This window comes from Trifolium pratense, linkage group LG7 (genome assembly GCF_020283565.1).
Source record: "Trifolium pratense cultivar HEN17-A07 linkage group LG7, ARS_RC_1.1, whole genome shotgun sequence".
NCBI lineage: Eukaryota > Viridiplantae > Streptophyta > Magnoliopsida > Fabales > Fabaceae > Trifolium > Trifolium pratense.
In genome coordinates, this window is record NC_060065.1 from 29,810,117 (window position 1) to 29,828,943 (window position 18,827).

The 18,827-nt window shown below is 33.3% G+C and overlaps 1 protein-coding gene and 1 pseudogene across 3 annotated transcripts; one reads left to right on the forward strand and one right to left on the reverse strand.

The window, feature by feature from the left end:
- Nucleotides 1-3,209: 3,209 nt before the first annotated feature.
- On the forward strand, nt 3,210-9,896 carry LOC123894422 (annotated as a pseudogene).
- A 131-nt stretch (nt 9,897-10,027) lies between these two features.
- LOC123894423 (telomere repeat-binding factor 1-like) lies at nt 10,028-17,890 on the reverse strand. Of its 3 annotated transcripts, none has more exons than XM_045944425.1 (7): nt 17,728-17,881; nt 16,940-17,089; nt 16,596-16,813; nt 15,672-15,756; nt 14,374-14,457; nt 12,494-12,844; nt 10,028-10,492 (listed from the first exon to the last, which is right to left on the reverse strand). In XM_045944425.1, the coding sequence occupies exons 2-7, from the start codon at nt 17,087-17,089 to the stop codon at nt 10,478-10,480; spliced, it is 903 nt and encodes a 300-aa protein (XP_045800381.1). In that variant the 5' UTR covers nt 17,728-17,881; the 3' UTR covers nt 10,028-10,477. The 3 variants fall into 3 exon arrangements, with proteins under 3 accessions (XP_045800381.1, XP_045800382.1, XP_045800383.1); XM_045944426.1 differs by having other exon boundaries at nt 10,089-10,492; nt 17,018-17,089; nt 17,728-17,890; XM_045944427.1 differs by lacking the exons at nt 16,596-16,813; nt 16,940-17,089; nt 17,728-17,881 and adding an exon at nt 16,215-16,570 and having other exon boundaries at nt 10,089-10,492.
- Nucleotides 17,891-18,827: the final 937 nt, after the last annotated feature.

Sequence of the window (18,827 nt, forward strand, 5' to 3'; positions counted from 1 at the left end):
TAAAGAAGAAAAAAAAGTCTGAATAGGTCCCTTAAAGATATATTCGTTAATCAGTTTGGTCCTATTCGGACCTTTTTATAGGGACCAAACTGATTAACATAGATGTCTTTAACGGACCTATTCGGATCTTTTTTTCTTTAAGGGACCTATTCAGACCTTTTTTTCTTTAAGGGACCAATCTGAAATCAAAAATGTCTTTAAGGGACCATTTTACTAATTAAGCCTATTTTTTTCAATAAAACTAGTTAATGTTATATATTTGGAAAACTAAAGTTTTTTTCCTTTTAATTTTTTTTTGTACATAACATATTAATTTTTTTCTGTACATAATATATTAAATTTATTTGAAAGAGAAAGTGTGTGCATAAAAATAAAAATTTATTGGTGGATTAAAATTAGGGTATACTAGGAAGATAATGTGCAAAAATACACTTTGTTAATTTAGTCCAAAAAATTACTATCAAATGAGATACTAAAAATAAATTTATAATCAATATAAAAATATAATATTGAACATGTTGTACCTAAAATAACTTTAAAAAAAAAAAACAAAAACACACACTAGCACAACCTACATTGGTTAGATGCGCTATTATATTGAAGGAAAGATGGAGCATGCCATAATCCAACGGTGCACAAACTGCAGCAGGAATGGCAGCAGGCATCACCGCTGCCGAGGATCCAAATGCAAGATATAGAAGAATAACTTTATAATTAAGAACAACTTAATTATGAGGAGTCCAACCGTGTCACAAAATCACATTAGAACATGTGGGTCCAAATAGATTAATATTTGCATGACATTCAAAGTTGTGAGACAGATCAGAGACACCCCTCTTAAAAAAACGTTTAATATTAATAGTGTAGATTTTATTTTATAAAAAGAAATATGGGGATATTCGTTTACCACTAATTATGGTTAGATTCTATTTTAATTTGCAAACAGAGCAGAAAATTTTCTCAAACTTGTAGGTAGATTTTCTCATACTATACTTAATGAAATTTAATAATTCCGGTGTCAATCCTGTAGTAAATTTTGTCTTCTTTACACTAGATTAAAAATCATTAGCATATGACTTATATTCAGAGAGATATGTTAAATTTATCACAGGTAGCTCTACACGAATTTTGACATAAATCTTTCTTGTTTTCTTAACATTTATGTTATTTCGGTTTATATAAACCGAATTTTTTTTCCATGTTTAAAAATTTCGGTTTGTATAAACCGAAATAAATTGGCCAAATTTTTTCAAACCACAAGGGACAAAATGTGATTTTTGGGTATGAAAGAAAAGCGGGGTCGGAAGAGAAAACATAAAAAACTAAAGAAACAAACATTTCATAGTTTTTTATTTTGGTTTTTGACAGATTCTTTTCAAATAAATAAATAAATGACAATTCATTTTGTTTTGTCATGTTTTTTTTTATAATATGTCATTTTTGGAAATAACTAGTTTAGAGACCGGGTCATTAAATTTTATTCAATATTTAAATTTATTATTATATTAAGGTAAAAATTTATTTAAAATAAAATATTTAAAAAATTGTTAAAAAATATTGTTATAGTGTAAGTGAAATTATCGTGCTCTTATAAACCTTGTTAAATTGATAAATTTAATTTATTAAAGTCATTGTCCCGTGTATATTTTTAAATAAATTATATTATTATTTTGGGTCAAGCAACCTAGTGGTTGAATTTTACCTTTTTTCAAGGTGAAATAATTATGTATTCGGGATTCGAACTCCGATTTTACTTTTATTCATAGATTTGCTTAACTTCTTTTTTTTTTTTACGCATATTTGCTTAACTTCTATGAAATTAAAAATTTACGTTTGTATCGCACATAACTTTGGTTGTACTTGTAATATTATAGGTTACCTCATTCCAAAAGGGTGGAAAGCTCTAGTTTGATTAAGATCAATTCACCTTGATCCTGAAATTTATCCTAATCCAAAGGAGTTCAATCCTGATAGATGGAATGTATGTCGCAATTATTTATGGTTTTTTATATTACTCATTTGAATTGAACTTTATGAGGTGCACAAAGCCGGAGAATTCCTTCCATTTAGAGTAGGAACTAGATTGTGCCTTGACAAAGATCTTGCTAAGCTGGAAATCTCAATTTTCCTTCACCATTTTCTCCTCAATTATGAGTTAATATATATGTTTATCCTACACATTTAAAATTGAATGTTATATTAGAACATCAAAATACAAAAGTTTGACTTTATTCATAATTATTTATAAAGTCATTACATTGATTGGTTAACATTGTAAAACATTTTATATTGCCTGTGTATACAAAACTTTTCATAGTAACAATGTGCACAAATTAAGTTCTTTATACAAACAAGGCCAGTGGATAATTGCTTGGCAAGGATCAAGAAACGTTCAGTTGTGTGATCAAAATAATAGCCATTTGGAGAATTTACATCAATTAATAATACCACCGACCAAGACAGAAAATGAAAATTGTAACTTTTTGAAGATGGGAGTAGTACTTGAATGAATAAGAAGAGATGATTCTTTGTTGAATGTAGAAGATAAAAAGTTAAAAGGATAATAATAAATAAATGGCGTGAAATTGAATATTAACTACTAGTGGGGTGTTTGTTTCATGGATTATAAATTAATTCTCAGGAATGTGACTTTGGGAATCTTTAATTCATATGTTTGTATCAAGTTTTAAAAAATTATGCCTGGGAATTTTTTATTCCTTGAAATATAAATTACACATGACTTTTCCACTTTTCATTCCTACGTTAAATGGTGGGAATCTTATATTCTCATGGGAATAAGAGGTAACCACCCATAACTCCCTACTCTCCCATTATTTTTAACTCATTTATTTTTTATTTTAATATTTTAAAATGTTAATTGAATTTATTTTAAAAATATTTCAAGAAACTTTATTTATTTACCAAACACATCGATAGAAATAATACTCCCAACAATAATGTTCCAAAAAATAATAATCCTAAAATTATAATTTTAATCCACAAAACAAACACACCCTAACTAACAAAAGTACAAAATAATTTGTATGCAAAGTATGTTAGTATATTAACCTTAGTGTTTGTCTGCCCCACATGGGGTCCCATCCATCAACTGTTTTGTTTGTTTGTTTGTTTGTTTGTTTACTAATTTTGTTGACTATATAAATTGAGAGCAAGTGTGTGTTGAGTGCATAGATCAGTTCAATATATTCAATTCTGATAATAGATATGGGATCCATATGGATGATCTTTATTGCCATTGTTGGTGCTCATTTAGTCCTAAGAGCTCTGTTCAAGAATGTGAATTGGTTGCTCTATGAAGCAAAACTTGGCGTTAAGCAATACTCTTTGCCCCCAGGTGATATGGGCTTGCCCTTAATTGGAAATATGTGGTCTTTCCTCAGAGCATTCAAGTCCAATCATCCAGATTCTTTCATGACCTCTTTTGTTAAAAGGTAGTAATTAGTTAATACCATCCTCTTTATTTAGCTTTTTATCATTTAATTAACAAGCTAGTTTTTACCAATTAATTTTATTTATCTCAATATGAACATCAAAATAGTATGATAGTAACGGTGAATTGTTCCAAGTGGTAAAGATCATTGATCCCTTAAATAGATGATCAGAGGTTTCATTCTTGACTACTGCGTAAAAAATTCGGTTGAGAGAGAAGAACTCGTCTTATATGCCTTATAGGTTCTCCGACAAAGATTAATCATCACTGGTAAAGCCATTAGGTTTGGTCTAGTGGTTAGAGATTTGGGTAGTATGCAAGAAGTCATAGGTTCGATACTCATTGCCAACATTGTAAACAAAAAAATAAAATCACTAATTGTGGTAAAAAAATTATATTAAAAAATAATATATATCAATTGTGTAAATTTTGTAGCATCTTCTTTTGTCACAACACACAAGTTTTCTTCTAAGATGTGGCATAGAATCCACCATTTTGGCCAACAAATTCTCTAGCATTTTCATACCAAACTAACTTTAATGATTTTATATTTTTGTCAAAATATTTAATTTTACTGATTTATTTTTAAAAGATTTGTTACAATCAACAAAATTTTTATTTAGAGTTTTCATGCAAGGCTTTTATTTTTGTGGCAATTGGACGAGTCCATGACTCTATTGATTAAGATGGCTATATAAAATATAAAAGTAAATCGGGATGTCAAATTAGGTGGTGGTTGACTTACTTATTTTATGGTGTGTTTGCTGGAGGTTTTTGTAGGGGAGGTTTGTTTGGACCTTATCTTGTACTAGGCTATTTTGGATTTGATCTAATATTTTGGAATACTGAATATTTTGTTTAAATTCTGTGTTTGATTATTTGTGGAGTTTTTGTATTTACTGAATTTTCATGTTTATTTTTTTTTTCTCGAGTAGTCTAACTAGTTGTTAGAATTTCACCTTTTTAAGAAGCATACGAAGGAGTACCAGAGTTCGAACTATGGTCCCTATAATAATTTGTGGAGTTTTCATGTTTATTATGTGAATATTTTTAAAATAACGAGACTTTTGTAAAATTATAAAGATAAAGAAGTAAATTAGTATCAAAATCTCTCCTTTCTTTTTGTGAACTAAAACATATACGGAGTATGTGATTAAAATCTCTCTCTTCCTCTTCTTCCTCTTCCTTTTTTTGAACTAAACATATATAAGTAATTAAATCTCTCGTCTTCTATCACCTTCCCTCCCTTCCATTAAAATCTCATCCCTCCACTCTGTTGAATCAAAGATACCCTCAAGATAAATTTTAATATACAAATGTTCAATCGTGGATCAATGTTTAATAATAATATTTAAAATTTTAACTACAATATATATATGTCGTTGTTTGGAATTATAAATTAATAGTCATTTTCATTTTTATAAAAAAAAAATGTAACTTTTTGAAAACTAAAATAAAAATAAAAATAAAAATGTAATTTATATTGAACTTACGTCAATCTGTCACTATTTTAACAGTAAAGACAAGAGTTATAATTCTTACTTTTAAATAATATTGTCAACAATCATTTGAATTTCTGATAATTTGAAACACTAATCCACGATAAACTACTTACAAAAGTGGTCCACCGTAGCAATCACTTTATTTTAAACTAGTATAATACACGTGCTTAACCACGGGTCGCGGCGTTCCCGCGTTTTTTTTTTATCGTAGGGCATTGTATAGTGCGAAATTAGTCCTGTTAAAAATATTACTAAATATTAAAGTTGAAAAAATTGATTAAAAATATATGAGTAAAAATATAGGTAGAAATATAGGTCCGGTAGAAATTATCAAAAAATATAGGTAGCAATCACAAAAAAAATTAGATCACAGTATTAATATAGGTCCGGTAGAAATTATCAAAAAATAGACAATCTTATTAATATATTAGTAGAAATATAAATCTCATATAAATAGTAAAAATAAAATATTAAAGTAATGTATAATAGAGTATAATCATTATAATAATATTATTTTATTAAAATTTAGAATGAAAAGACAAAAATAGCCCCTAATTTGATGAAGTGTCAAAAAAGAAAAGAAAAGAAAGAGAAAGGGTAGATATGGAATTTCATAGGTATCTAAGTTTAATAGATTTAAATAATTAATATGATCAATAATTATGGTACAGGTTTGGAAAAATAGGCATATACAAAGGTATTAATGTTTGGAAACCCAAGTGTAATTGTGACAACACCAGAAGCATGCAAAAAAGTTCTAACAGATGATGAAAATTTCATACCTGGCTGGCCACAATGTACAGTTGAATTAATTGGAGAAAAATCATTCATCAAAATGTATTCTGAAGAACATAAACGACTTAAGCGTTTAACATCATCTTCAATCAATGGATATGAAACACTTTCAGTTTACTTGAAATATATTGAAGAAAATGTGATTAGTTCATTGGAAAAATGGACTCACATGGGTGAAATTGAGTTCTTAACTCAAATTAGAAAACTTATCTTTAAAATTATTGTGCATATTTTCCTTGGTTCAGAAAATGATTCTGTTATGGAAGCTTTGGAAAGAGAATACACAATGCTTAATTTTGGTGTTAGAGCCATGAGAATTAATATTCCTGGATTTGCATTCCACAAGGCACTCAAGGTAACTTTTTTTTTTTTGGTTGAATTTCAAGTGTGAGTCGTTAAGTTTCACATCGACTATGAATGGGAAGAATGTTTGATTTATAAGATAAGTGACTCATTAACCTGATTTATAAGATAAGTGACTCATTAATCTAATGTTTTATTGTTTTTTGTGGAGATGTGGTGTCTCCCTATCATGTTGTCCTGAAGCATTTGACCCGATGTTTCTCTCGAGCTTCCCCGAACTCCTAAACAAGTGGTATCAGAGTCGTAAGTTTGGCTTGGTGGAGGAGTGGGAGTGGATCCTAGTATTGGATCAACTATAGGATGTGAGAACTCACTCTTGGGAGGAGATTGTTGGGTATGTTGGATTTATTATATAAAAGAGTTGACTCGTTAACCTAATTCCTTAAGGTTTTTGGTGGAGATGTGGCGTTTTCCTCTCTTGTGGTCCTTGAGCATTTGACCCGATTTTTCTTATGAGCTTCCCGAGACTCTCCAACACTTTTCAACATCATTTTACTCTCAATCGGCTTTGATTAAGTGAAAACTATAAGTTTCGGTTCATTTTTGGATTGATTTATTTTAATTTATCTATTGACATAAGTAATTTTGAGACTGTTTGGGAGAACTTATAAAAATAGTTTATGACATGTCTATAAGTTGTTTTCAGCATAGGTTCGTTGAATTGTCTCTTATTTGAGTTTATCCATTAGCATAAATACTTGTGAAACTATTTGGAAGAGCTTATAGAAATAACTTAAAACATGTTTATACAAAGCTACTAGCTTATTTTCATAAATTCTTGAGGATCATTTATGAAAATAGCTTATAATAACTTATATAATAAACAGTTGACTTTATTTTATATTTTGTTATAGAAAAAATTATACATTATGATAAGTTCTTTTGATATAAGCATTTATTTTAGTTGTTTATATATCCAAAGCTTTCAAAGTTAGCATATAAAAACAATTTGTAGTTTATATGAAAATAATTTTATATTATCTTTGGTATTGAAATAACTTATAAATAAGCGCTTACATAATAATATTTTATTTTATAAGTGTTTAATTAAGCTATTTATCCAAATAGAGCTTATATGATTCAAGACTTCTATGTATTTCTATTTTCTACTATATTATTTTTGAAAACCTTGAAGTTGTTTTCAAAATGCAATATTCTTTGTACATTACTTATTTTCTTATAGGCTAGGAAAATTCTTGTGGCTATATTTCAATCAATTGTGGATAAGAGAAGAAATGAAAGGAAGGAAAAATTATTACCAGGGCAAAAAGGAAAAGATATGATGGATTCTTTGATAGATGTTGAAGATGAAAATGGAAGAAAATTAGGTGATGATGAAATCATTGATATCATGTTGATGTACTTAAATGCTGGTCATGAATCTTCAGGACATATCACCATGTGGGCTACTTATTTTCTGCAAGGGCATCCAAAAAATTTCAAAAAGGCTAAGGTATCAAAATTATTTGCCATTTTTTATTGTCAAGTAATCTAGTGGTTAAAAATTTTACCTTTAAGGTGGATAAGTGGGATGACCGGGATCCGAACCCGTTCTGGCATCAAGTGGTTTCAGCCCCCTCTGATCAAGTGGTTTCCTCCCTACCTAGTACATCGACAATCACCTCTAAATCATCTAACGATTGGTTATAGAGAATGCATTTTAGATAACACTAAAAACAATGTTTCGAAATTTTCAGAATTTTCAAAATATAATAAAATCTATTTTTGAAAAAAAATCTAAACTTTACAATTGTTGGACAATAATCATATGCATTTCTAATATTACGTTAAAGGTGACTATGTTTTTCCCCTTAACTTTGCTTGATAATATAAGCCAACAAGTTTGGTCTAATAGTGAAGGGTTTGAGTTATATGTATGAGATTTTGAGTTCGATCCTCAGCTTAACTGCGAAAAAAAGAAAAAAAAACTTTGTTTGATAATATACCTTTAATAGGAAGAACAAGAGGAAATCCTACGGAGAAGGCCTCCAACACAAAAAGGGTTGAAGCTTGAGGAAGTTAGACAAATGGAGTATCTTTCTAAGGTAGGGATTGTATATTGTTGATTTAAATTTACTTAAAACTTTTAGTTGATGTTTTTTTTATGACATCTATTTTAATGTGTCTGCAATTGCATAGGTGATTGATGAAACAATGCGATTGATTACAGTAGCACTAGTGGCCTTTAGAGAAGCAAAATCTGATGTCAATATTAATGGTTAAAATACATTTATTTAATGGCACACTTTATTCAATTTTTTTAAACATAATATTCATATAGGTTTTATTACTAAATTAAAATTTTACCTATGTATCGCACATAACTTTGATCGTACTTGTAATATTATAGGTTACCTCATTCCAAAAGGTTGGAAAGTTCTACTTTGGTTCAGATCAATTCACCTTGATCCCGAAATTTATCCTAATCCAAAGGAGTTCAATCCTGATAGATGGAATGTAAGTCACAATTATTTAGGGTTTTTTTACTCGTTTGAATTGAACAAAAAATATTAATTAATCCTATATAATTGACAATTTGTTTGGTGTTGATTATTAGGAGGTGCACAAAGCTGGAGAATTCCTTCCATTTGGAGTAGGAACTAGGTTGTGTCCTGGCAATGATCTTGCTAAGCTGGAAATCTCAGTTTTCCTTCACCATTTTCTCCTCAATTATGAGTAAATATTTTTCTCCTTCTATTAACTACTCTCGTATTTTTTCCTACATATTTAAAATTGAATGTTATATTAGAACATCAAAATACAAATTTCATATTTGACATTGTATGTGTATATATCTATTTCACTCCTACGTTTTATATTTTATAACTTACAAACATTTCAAAATAAATCATAATCATAATCATAATCATATTTGACATTGTATGTGTTTATATCTAATGTAAATGTTATGTCTTGCTTCTATAGGATGGAACAACTTAACCCGAAATCTCCTGTGAGATTCTTACCACATCCAAGACCAATGGACAATTGCTTGGCAAGGATCAAGAAACGTTCAGTTGTGTGATCAACAGATAGAAAAGATATTCATTTGGAGAATTTACATCAATTAATAACACCAGAGACCAAGACAGAAAATGAAAATTGTAGAAGTTTCATGTGTTAATGATAAATAGTGTGTACTAGTTTATCTATCTGCTTGAATAAAATCTTTAAGAGGAATTTGTTTTTTCTTCTACTAGCGTTATATACAAATATATTAGAGTATTCGTGTGTGTGACCACCGTCTACAACCATTGAACCTAAAATTCAATCATGACTACTCCAATCATCGTCAATTGGCATTGTCTTGGATCGAATTCAACACCACTGATGATCGTCCCTAAGGGCTCCAAAACCATAGAACAACAAAAACCCTTTACTTCAGCACGTAGAACTATGATTCATACTTAATATTTATATTTAGACCTCGCAATCAGAAAATATAAGATGAAAGAGTTAGAATAAAAAAAGTGAATCAAACAATAAAAAAAAGAGTTAGAATGAAAAAAGTGAATTAAACACTAAATTTGAAATTAAAAACCATGTTTAAAGGTAAAAAAATCCAAATCACAATCTCAAAATATTATCAACTTTGGATACATACAATTCCATTCAGAAACACCAAAACCTGCAGAAAAAAAAAACATTTTTGGAGACATACAATTCCATTGAGAAACACCAAAACTTGCCAAAACCTATGATCATATGTTTTAAAATTCACTTTTACCTTTTGGGAAAAATAAATGCAAACATTCACTAGGATTATCAAAAAACAGTTTTTGCACAATTCCTTGTAGGGTGTGTGGAACAAACACCCCCTCCTCCAAAACAAAAACCTTGAACACCAAAACCCTCTTTGAACAGGAGAGTAGCTTTTCACACAATTACTTAAGCAAAAAATAATAAATCCAAAGAATTTTAGAGTCTTAATCAAATCTATAAATAAAAAGGCACTTTGTTTCAACAACATGAAAAGATCCCTAATAAAGCCTAGAGTCCACTTAAAGGCTTTTTATTTTGAAAGGGGTGAACTTATAAAGCTGTGTATGATTTTGCAGAAATTTGAAAAGATTCCAATTCATCTAAAGATCTACTTTCTGCAAGGGGTATACGCAAAGCGCTACAGGAAACAACCGTGCTCAAGAAAATTACAACATTCAAAACAATGTTTCTATCTACATCTACAACAAGAAGGACATTTATTTCAAGGTCTAATTCTTCACTAAAATCTAATGATAAAGGCTAAGTCTGCATAGTCACTTTACATATAAATAGTATATGTAATATATGTAACATATTAATCTGGCCGTCAGTTCAACCCAACACCACAGATCTCTCTCCTCATGTCTCATTCTTCACACTTCAATCAAGCAGGGTGCACCTATAAATTTAAATATACAATAAGATTAACATACCATATTCATCTATTTGATAGAAATACCAGATAATCCCTAAAATACTTAATAGAATGCCTCCAAAATGATAAATCCCTACACAATTAAATCACATTTCAAATCGTTTTAGATGATCGGTTTCGAGAAGAGTGTTCTCTATGCCTTCGTAAGCAGGTTATATGGAAAAACAAATAAATTAATTAAACCGTTTGGATTAGCTTACTTTTGAGATTATGAAAAATAGCTTATGCAAATAAATAAGCTTTTATGTTAAATCATAAGTTCTCACGGACAAAAATTGTATTTTTTTAATACAAGGGAGGCCGTTAGGCCGGATCACATAGGAACTCTACGATTAAAAAGAACACCGACACAATCCTGCCATAGGAGGTTGATACCACCCGGCGGGGGATTATTAAAGTCATGAATACCCGTAGGTAGAGATAAAGCGTGACCCGCAAACCAGTTCGCAACTTGATTTGCCTTGAAGGACACCTCCCTTTCCTTCATCTTAAGGCGATTGATGAGGGAAATAATAGAAACAAAAGGATGGTTTTCTGGACTGCCTTTCAATATAAGATCAACCGTTACTGCTGAGTCGGACTCTACCAAGATCTTGTTGTATCCCTTCCGCCATCAGTGCTGAACAACTTCCTAATTTATGGGAGAAACCCCCCAACCATCGTCCTGACTCGTCTCTAAAAACACCTCCGCAACCTGCTTGTTGATTCTGTAGGATTAAAGCCCCATCTGTGTTGACCTTTATCCAATCTTTCTCCGGAGTCTTCCACCCTACCTGGGCAGAAGTGTAGGATCTTTCCATGTGTGGATAAGCAGCTTCAGCTCTATTAACTTCCTGCAGTAAATTCCGCGCTCGAATAGCAACCGCTTGCCACTCAAAGATTATATCTTCAAACACCAAGTGGTTCCTATGGATCCATATACACCAAATAATAATACCAAACATGATGTAACGCTTCTGTTTCGACGGATTCAAGTTATTACCAAGCCAACTTTTGGCATCCTCCTGCTCTCGTCTATTGAACGCAAAACCAAACTGATTCCACACGGGCTTCACCTCAACACAGTTGCGAAAGAGATGCAAGGTGCTTTCACACGTGTTTGAGCATAACGGACAGCCTGACAGAGTTGTTAAACGACATCTATATCTCTTGTCATTCGTTTTGAGGCCATCATTCAACACGCCAGAGAAATGATTTAATTTTCTGGGGACCCTCCCATTTCCAAACATTGTTCCACAAAACACTATCCTGTTCATGCGAATGCAGCAGGAGTTCGTAAGCTGTTTTCACCGTAAAAGTACCGTTCGATGAGAATGGCCAAAACGGCTTATCCTCACTCACGTTTTCTACAGCAGCCGTACATCCAAAAATTTGGTTCATAACCTGTGTTGGTATCAGATCCGACGCCTCTTGGAGCCTCCACCCACCATTGTTATCCGAGAAGTAGTCGATAGTTTTGTTTTCGAGGCACGGATCCACCGGTTGCTTTACCACCTCCCTTAACACAATAACAATACCTGAAGGTAGCCAGCGGTCATTCCAGAATCGAATCTTGCGGCCGTTCCCAATGGACCATTGCAAACCTTCTGTCGTCTTATCCCAAATGGAGACAATGGCGCGCCAGGTAGAAGAGCAGTTGTGCGTAGCTTGGACTTGTGGGTCAAAGTGGTTAAATCAAAATATAAGTGTGGAAAAATTGTATCTTTAAAAAGCTTTTTTTTCATAAACTATCTTGACAAGCTTATAACAATATATGAAAACTAATTTGCATAAGCTCAAAAATAAGCAAATCCAAACGGCCCCTAGATTGGCATTCCCAAATAATATCATATGTAGATATCATTAAAAAAAAAAAACCATTCTGTGTCATTTTGCTTCTAAGTTGCATACAAAAGAAACTTTTACGTGTCATACTCCTATTAATAGATTAAGTTATAGTATTATGAAGGAAAAGCCGAGATGTACCATCTTTAGGGATTTTGTCTCCTTCTCTGTTTTCCTTGCAGCTTCTGCAAAAGCTTCCGCTGCATCTGCTTCTGCTTCTGCAGCCTCTGCCTCCAGCACTGCTTCTTCAGCTTCCGCTAAGGCAGCTTCTGCTGCAGCGACTGCTCGAGCAGCAACTGCAGCTGCCTCTTCGGCGGACATGGACCTTATCTTTTCTAACTCTATATCTATCTCAGACTGTGTAGGCATATTGATCCGACTCATGTCAAATCTGAAAGAGCCTCTCTGCCTCCCTTCCAATAATGACATGGGAGAGCGTCTTCCTCTGTCTGAATATGCTGGGGTAGGTGCAATCCTATACCTACGTTTCACCTGAAATATCAAACTCAACCCATGAGTAAGATTTCTAATTGAAACAAGTAAACTTGACATCCAAAAAATGATAATAGCATCCAAATACGGCTCACAATAAATGTACAACACTAAATCAAGAATATATAGAATGAAGAGTTGTATACTAGAATCCCATCCCAAACCCACAACCAGCAGCTGTATCTAAGTAACAGACTACAGGGAATAAAATAAAACAAGTAGCGGCATCAACAGTAACACTTTATTTAAATAGATATATGTACTCTGAATTAAAAAATATTACAAGGATTGTTTCTCATCATTTCAACTCGACAAATCACAATTTTCATTTTAACTTGACATCTTTCTTTATTCCTTTCAGCCTCTCTCCAAACCCTCTTGTCCTGAGAATGTTTTTTTTTCAGCTAACTCCATATCTGGCCCAATTTCGACTTCGCGAACTCGGATATACAGTCATATAAATGGTAATACTAGGCTTTGTCTAAATTGAATGGTTTGGAGCATAGGAGCATTTCGTGGAACCGGTGAACTACACTTGCTTATGGATAGATGTGTGGGACAGAGGGACTGTTGGCAGCTGGTGGAGACATTTCTTTGGCCTGGCCCCCTAAAAAATAAAAAAGGAAATGCGGGTGGCATCTCCCGCAACGCAAGCTGCATTGTTCGCCACCACCCGAGAAGCAAAAGATTCGAGAGTCCAGGTTTAATATACATGCATAGATAGTGGTCTAATGACAAGGGCCGACGATGGAAGCTCGGGACGGAGCCGTATGATGCGAAAGTCTCACGTACGGTTCCCTGAGAAGGGAGTGGCTACCTACTGGAGCTTCGACCAACCACCACCGATAAATTCCGCTTTGGGGCCACCCTTTACTCTACCATTATTATAGGGGTATGGGGTTCGAGACAAAGAAAGATCAAGGCAGCATATCAATTTTTAATCCCCACAAAACGGCTTGTAAGGTGAAGATTTCCTAGATATTATGAGATATATTCAGGCATTATCTCACATCAATGTGAGACTTGAGTTTCTTCTAATACACCTACTTACACCCCAACACTAATGAACTTCGTTCATGGATAATACGGTGGCTCTATAATGTGTATAGGATAGACACTAACACCATCTTGTGTTTTTTGGCCTGATTCAACTCCCCCAAACCAACTTCTACAAAGAGGATTGCCTAGGCTTTATAAGCTCTACTTAGGCCTTATTCTAGCCGATATGAGACTATGATTCTTACCAATATTAATATTTAATCCATTAAATCTTTAGAGCAAATGCTTGATTTTGTATTTGTCCACAAAAAGTGAATATAAAACAGTACTGTAGAGGAGAACCCACTCCCAAAAGATAAGGAATGTAAAGACAGGTCAGCCTCTACTATAAATGGGAAAGGGTTGTAAAAAGTAGTGCACCCACCCTGCTGGTTGGACAAAAACACAAACAAATGCATCTATGACAATTTTTATTGTATGTTTGCATCAGATGGATGGGTTATGACATAATGAAACATGTTGCAATATACCTTGATCAGTTTTCCCCTAGATGTAAGATATTTCAGTTTTGCAGACAACATCTTTTTGAAGTCTTCCGGTGCATAGTATTGATCCTACAAAATACAAAATGATGCAATTCAAATTAATTTGAATACAAAGGAAGAAAAAAAAAACTATTGTATAAGAAATATAAAAATAAAGCAGTTTCGACGGTAGGATCTAGGGATGATAGATGGGACAAGGATTAGATGACTTTTGGGCGGGAAAGGCAGGCTGCCTTTGGTCCAATTGAATCCGTCCGATCAATCTGATGCACCAGATTCTGTCATGTGCTGCTCCTTATTTTATTTATTAAATTTAAAAAAAAAAAATAAGAACATCTTAGAAATTGTCCTGCTGCCAGAGACCAAACTTTCTGCCGCCGCACTCCGTCGACCTGAGCACCGCCATTACCAATAAACCACCGTCAACCCACTGTATAAAGCTTAGAAAGGAATAACAATGGAGGAAACGCAGAAGCAGAGCAAAAAAACGTAACAGAGCATAGATTGGCATCGGTGGGTCGATGGCGGTGTGACGCCGGAGCGAGTTGCAACATTGATGGGAGGTAGTCTAGAGGTGCCATGGCGTGAGGTGGTGCGACGTCACCATAAGAGGAGATGGTGGGGAGGCGTCAGAGGAGGTGATACTGTTCCAACGTTGGAAGAGAAGAGGTGAGAAATACTGTTTTTTTATAAAGAAAATGACGTGGCAGAACCTAGCGTACATGATTAATCGGATGGCCAGTATTTGCTCAAAGGGACATGACTTTGGCACCACAAAGTCAGCTAACCCGGATCCATGATAGTGAATTTCGGTTTTCGCCCCTGTAATTTTTTTTACAATTTCAACCCTATAATGTGAAGATTCCGTCATTTTAGTCCCTCACTGAACATGCTGGCTTATGAGTATTTGGGTTAAATAGTGATTTTCCCATGTAATGTTAGCGAATTTCGGTTTACCCCCCTCACTAAGCATGCTATTTCATCCTTTATGTTCAGTCATAAGCCAACATATTCAATGAGGGACTTAAAGGACGGAATCTTCACATTACAGGGTTGGAATTGCCAAAGAAAAAAGTACAGGGGGTAAACCGAAATTCGCTAACATTACAGGAGGTAAACACTATTTAACCTATTCTAAATTAATGTTAAGATAGGATAGTGATTTTATATGATATTTATTACGTATTCTAACATCGACAATCATAAAGTTAGAATAACAGCATGCCAACTACTGAATTAAAATCAGAACAAACAAAAGTTGGGCTTAGAAATCAGAATTATACCTCTATGAAAGCAGCAATAGTTGTTTTATTAGAACCACCATGCTCATTCAAGCAAGATATAGCGTCCATGATAAGGTTATCCAATCTGTATATTATAAACATGGTTATGCATACAATGTCAAAATAAACATATAAAAGTTACTACAATTTACAACAAACAAGGGAACATATATAAATCAAATTTCAAAAAAATGAAACCTTTATAGGATGCAAGCAAAATAAGATAATGAAATCAGGCAAGCATACCAGCAAAGCAATTGAATGAATGATCTTAACACACTTGGTAATTAATAAGAATCCCTAACTGAAATACAATTGCCGATAGCACTATTAAATTACATGATCTATACCAGCAAAGCAATTGAATGAATGATCTTAACACACTAGGTAATTAATAAGAATCCCTGATTGAAAGACAATCACCGACAGCACTATTGAATAACAGCATGATAATCGGAGTGCTGTCAATTACAGATCGTGAAAAATATAGTTTGTTCAAATTCTGCTACACTACATAGATAAAATGCTGCTATAGTCTCTTACTGAGTTTCTCCCTCGTCATTTTGCAAAAAGCAGCTCAACGGAGGTAAAGTCTCATCTGGTGTGTTGGCTGAAGTGACATTGAACCCTCGAATATCTTCGAGGATCTTGAAATGATCTTCGACTTCCGAGGAGGAACCACAAAAATCAGTATCCGTGGAAAAACCAGTGAAGGAAAACTCATAAGTAATCTCAGAGCTCTCCTGGATTTCTACCGGAGAATCTAATGGAGGCATTATTGTCGATATTTTGTAATAAATTGTGTATCGCAGAACAATAGCAGCTTGTTAAAATTTCACTATACTATAGCCTCTATTTGACAACGCTATCAGATGCAATTAAATAAATTACCATATTAAACCAACAAAAAAAATAGGGCCCAACCTTACAATAGGCCCTCTTGGACCAGGAATTTGCATATCTCTTGAAACTTGAAGAGGCTTAACATCAACAATTTCATCATCACTTGGAGTAACAGGAGTGACAGCCATAGGGTTGTCATCATGTCTTGATCCCTGATGATGCGCCCTTCTGATTGATACCTTAGCCTTCTCCCTAGAAGTCCATCCATTTGCCATCACACTTAAATTTCTCCATTTATCCTATCCAACGAACATAACCAAACCTTTAGATCCACATTTGACGGTCCAACATTAATTCAATACATTATGATATAGAAAAACGAATAAATAAACAAATTAGCACAACGACCAACAACATAAGCAAACCTTTAGATCAACATTTGAGCGAATATATAAGACACAATTAAACTCAGGATCCTTGAGTATTGTGCGCCATTTACCCACCCCATGCTTGACAACTCCAGCCTTAAGCGCCGCTTCCTCTTCTGCTGACCATTTCTGCTTCGGAGCACCCATCTAGAGTAACACAAAAATTCACTCTCAGTCTCAGCTGCAACCGACATAATAAATTCTACAACCATTGAATTCACCTCCAAGCATTCAATCACAAATTTTACAGACTCATAACACATAAAAAACTCTTAAGCCTTTCTTCGGAAGTTACACGAGGTAAAAAAAGTCCCATCTCGCCCTGACGTGCAAATTACTTTTCACCATAAAACTAAAACTTTCCTATATGGGTAGCCAAAAAATGAATTGGGTCAAGGTTTCAAAGGACTTTAACAAATTAACCAAATCATTTTACTCTTTTCATAAAAAATTCAAAAAATAAAAAATACATCAATTGTAAGAATTCTTCTCCCTATTCTATTCCATTAAAATAATTTACCTAAACAAGTTGATAATTTTTTCTCACATTCCCTTTCTCTCCCAACTCTCCAACAAAAACATAAACCTAGGTTTTCAATTGCGCCGATTAACGGAGCTTTTCTATGGTGCGACGCAATTCTGTGATGCGGTGCCTTTTGCCGGAAGACTCTTACCACCGCAAATCGCGGCGGAATTGCATCATTGTGCAAGCTACCATGAGAGGGGAAGGGAAATTGGAAAAATAAATCAAATGAAATTGAAAATGAAATGGTGGAGTTTCTCACCCTAACTTCCGACGACGATGAACAAACTCCGGCAGCGTTGAGATCAGTGTGAGACGAACTGGTTTCTGTTACAAAGCGGCAAAACTGACATCATCTGTATTTTGTTTTTTCCTATTTATTAGATTAGATTTGATTTAATTTAGGGTTTTGAATTATTTTTTTTTACTAAAATGTGTTTTTTTTTTTTCTAGGAGGATTTTATATATCTATATATATTTGTTTCATGTACACCAATGTTTTAATGAAAAAAAAATGTGGTTGAAGAAGATGGTTTAATCAAGGTTGTCATAATGGTTCTTTGTTAATAGAGGTTAGTTATCTTTTTTATTTATTGTTGATTTGTTTAATCCTTTATTACTAGGATTTTATTTATTTATTTCATGTACAACAATGTTTGTATGAAAAAATGTGATCCAAATCTATTTTACCATCCATTTTTGTCTGGTCAGCCTGCTCATAAATGTTAGACCAATCAGTCTCAGGACTGACACAATCGAATTGGTTGAGGAAAATGAAATCATAGCGACCAAGCACTCCCGTCTCCAAAAGCGGAGACCGAACAACCGCCAATTTGTCAAATACACGTCTGAAGAGTAGGCAAGCACCCTATAAATTGACCACCCTACGCCTAGACTTTGTTAACAGAGATTAGTTATCGATGTGACATTAATGTTTTATAACTTCTGGATATATGGTTTGTTGATTTTGATCCTGATTGTATTATTGTATTACGATTTGGTTAAATATGATTGAACCACAAAAAAAGTATTGAATAATCATCGATTTAATTGCAATTTGTTCAACAATTTATTGTTTCGCTGTTAGTTTACTTTTTAAGCTTTGGATTCTTCTATGCACTCTCTTTTCTCTTTTTGACAAAAAAACAACTCATATCATTTCATTATTTAGTAAAGGAGTAATACAAAGAGATAACAACTCGAAAAGACAGCGACTAGACCAAGAAATGGCCGCCCAGACAAACATATGAGCTACTACTATACTCACTTGTCGCTTAATACACTTAACCCAGGCCCGGTTTTGAGGGTAGGCAAGTAGACCCACAGCCCAGGGCCTCAATTTTTTTGGAGCTTCAATTTTTT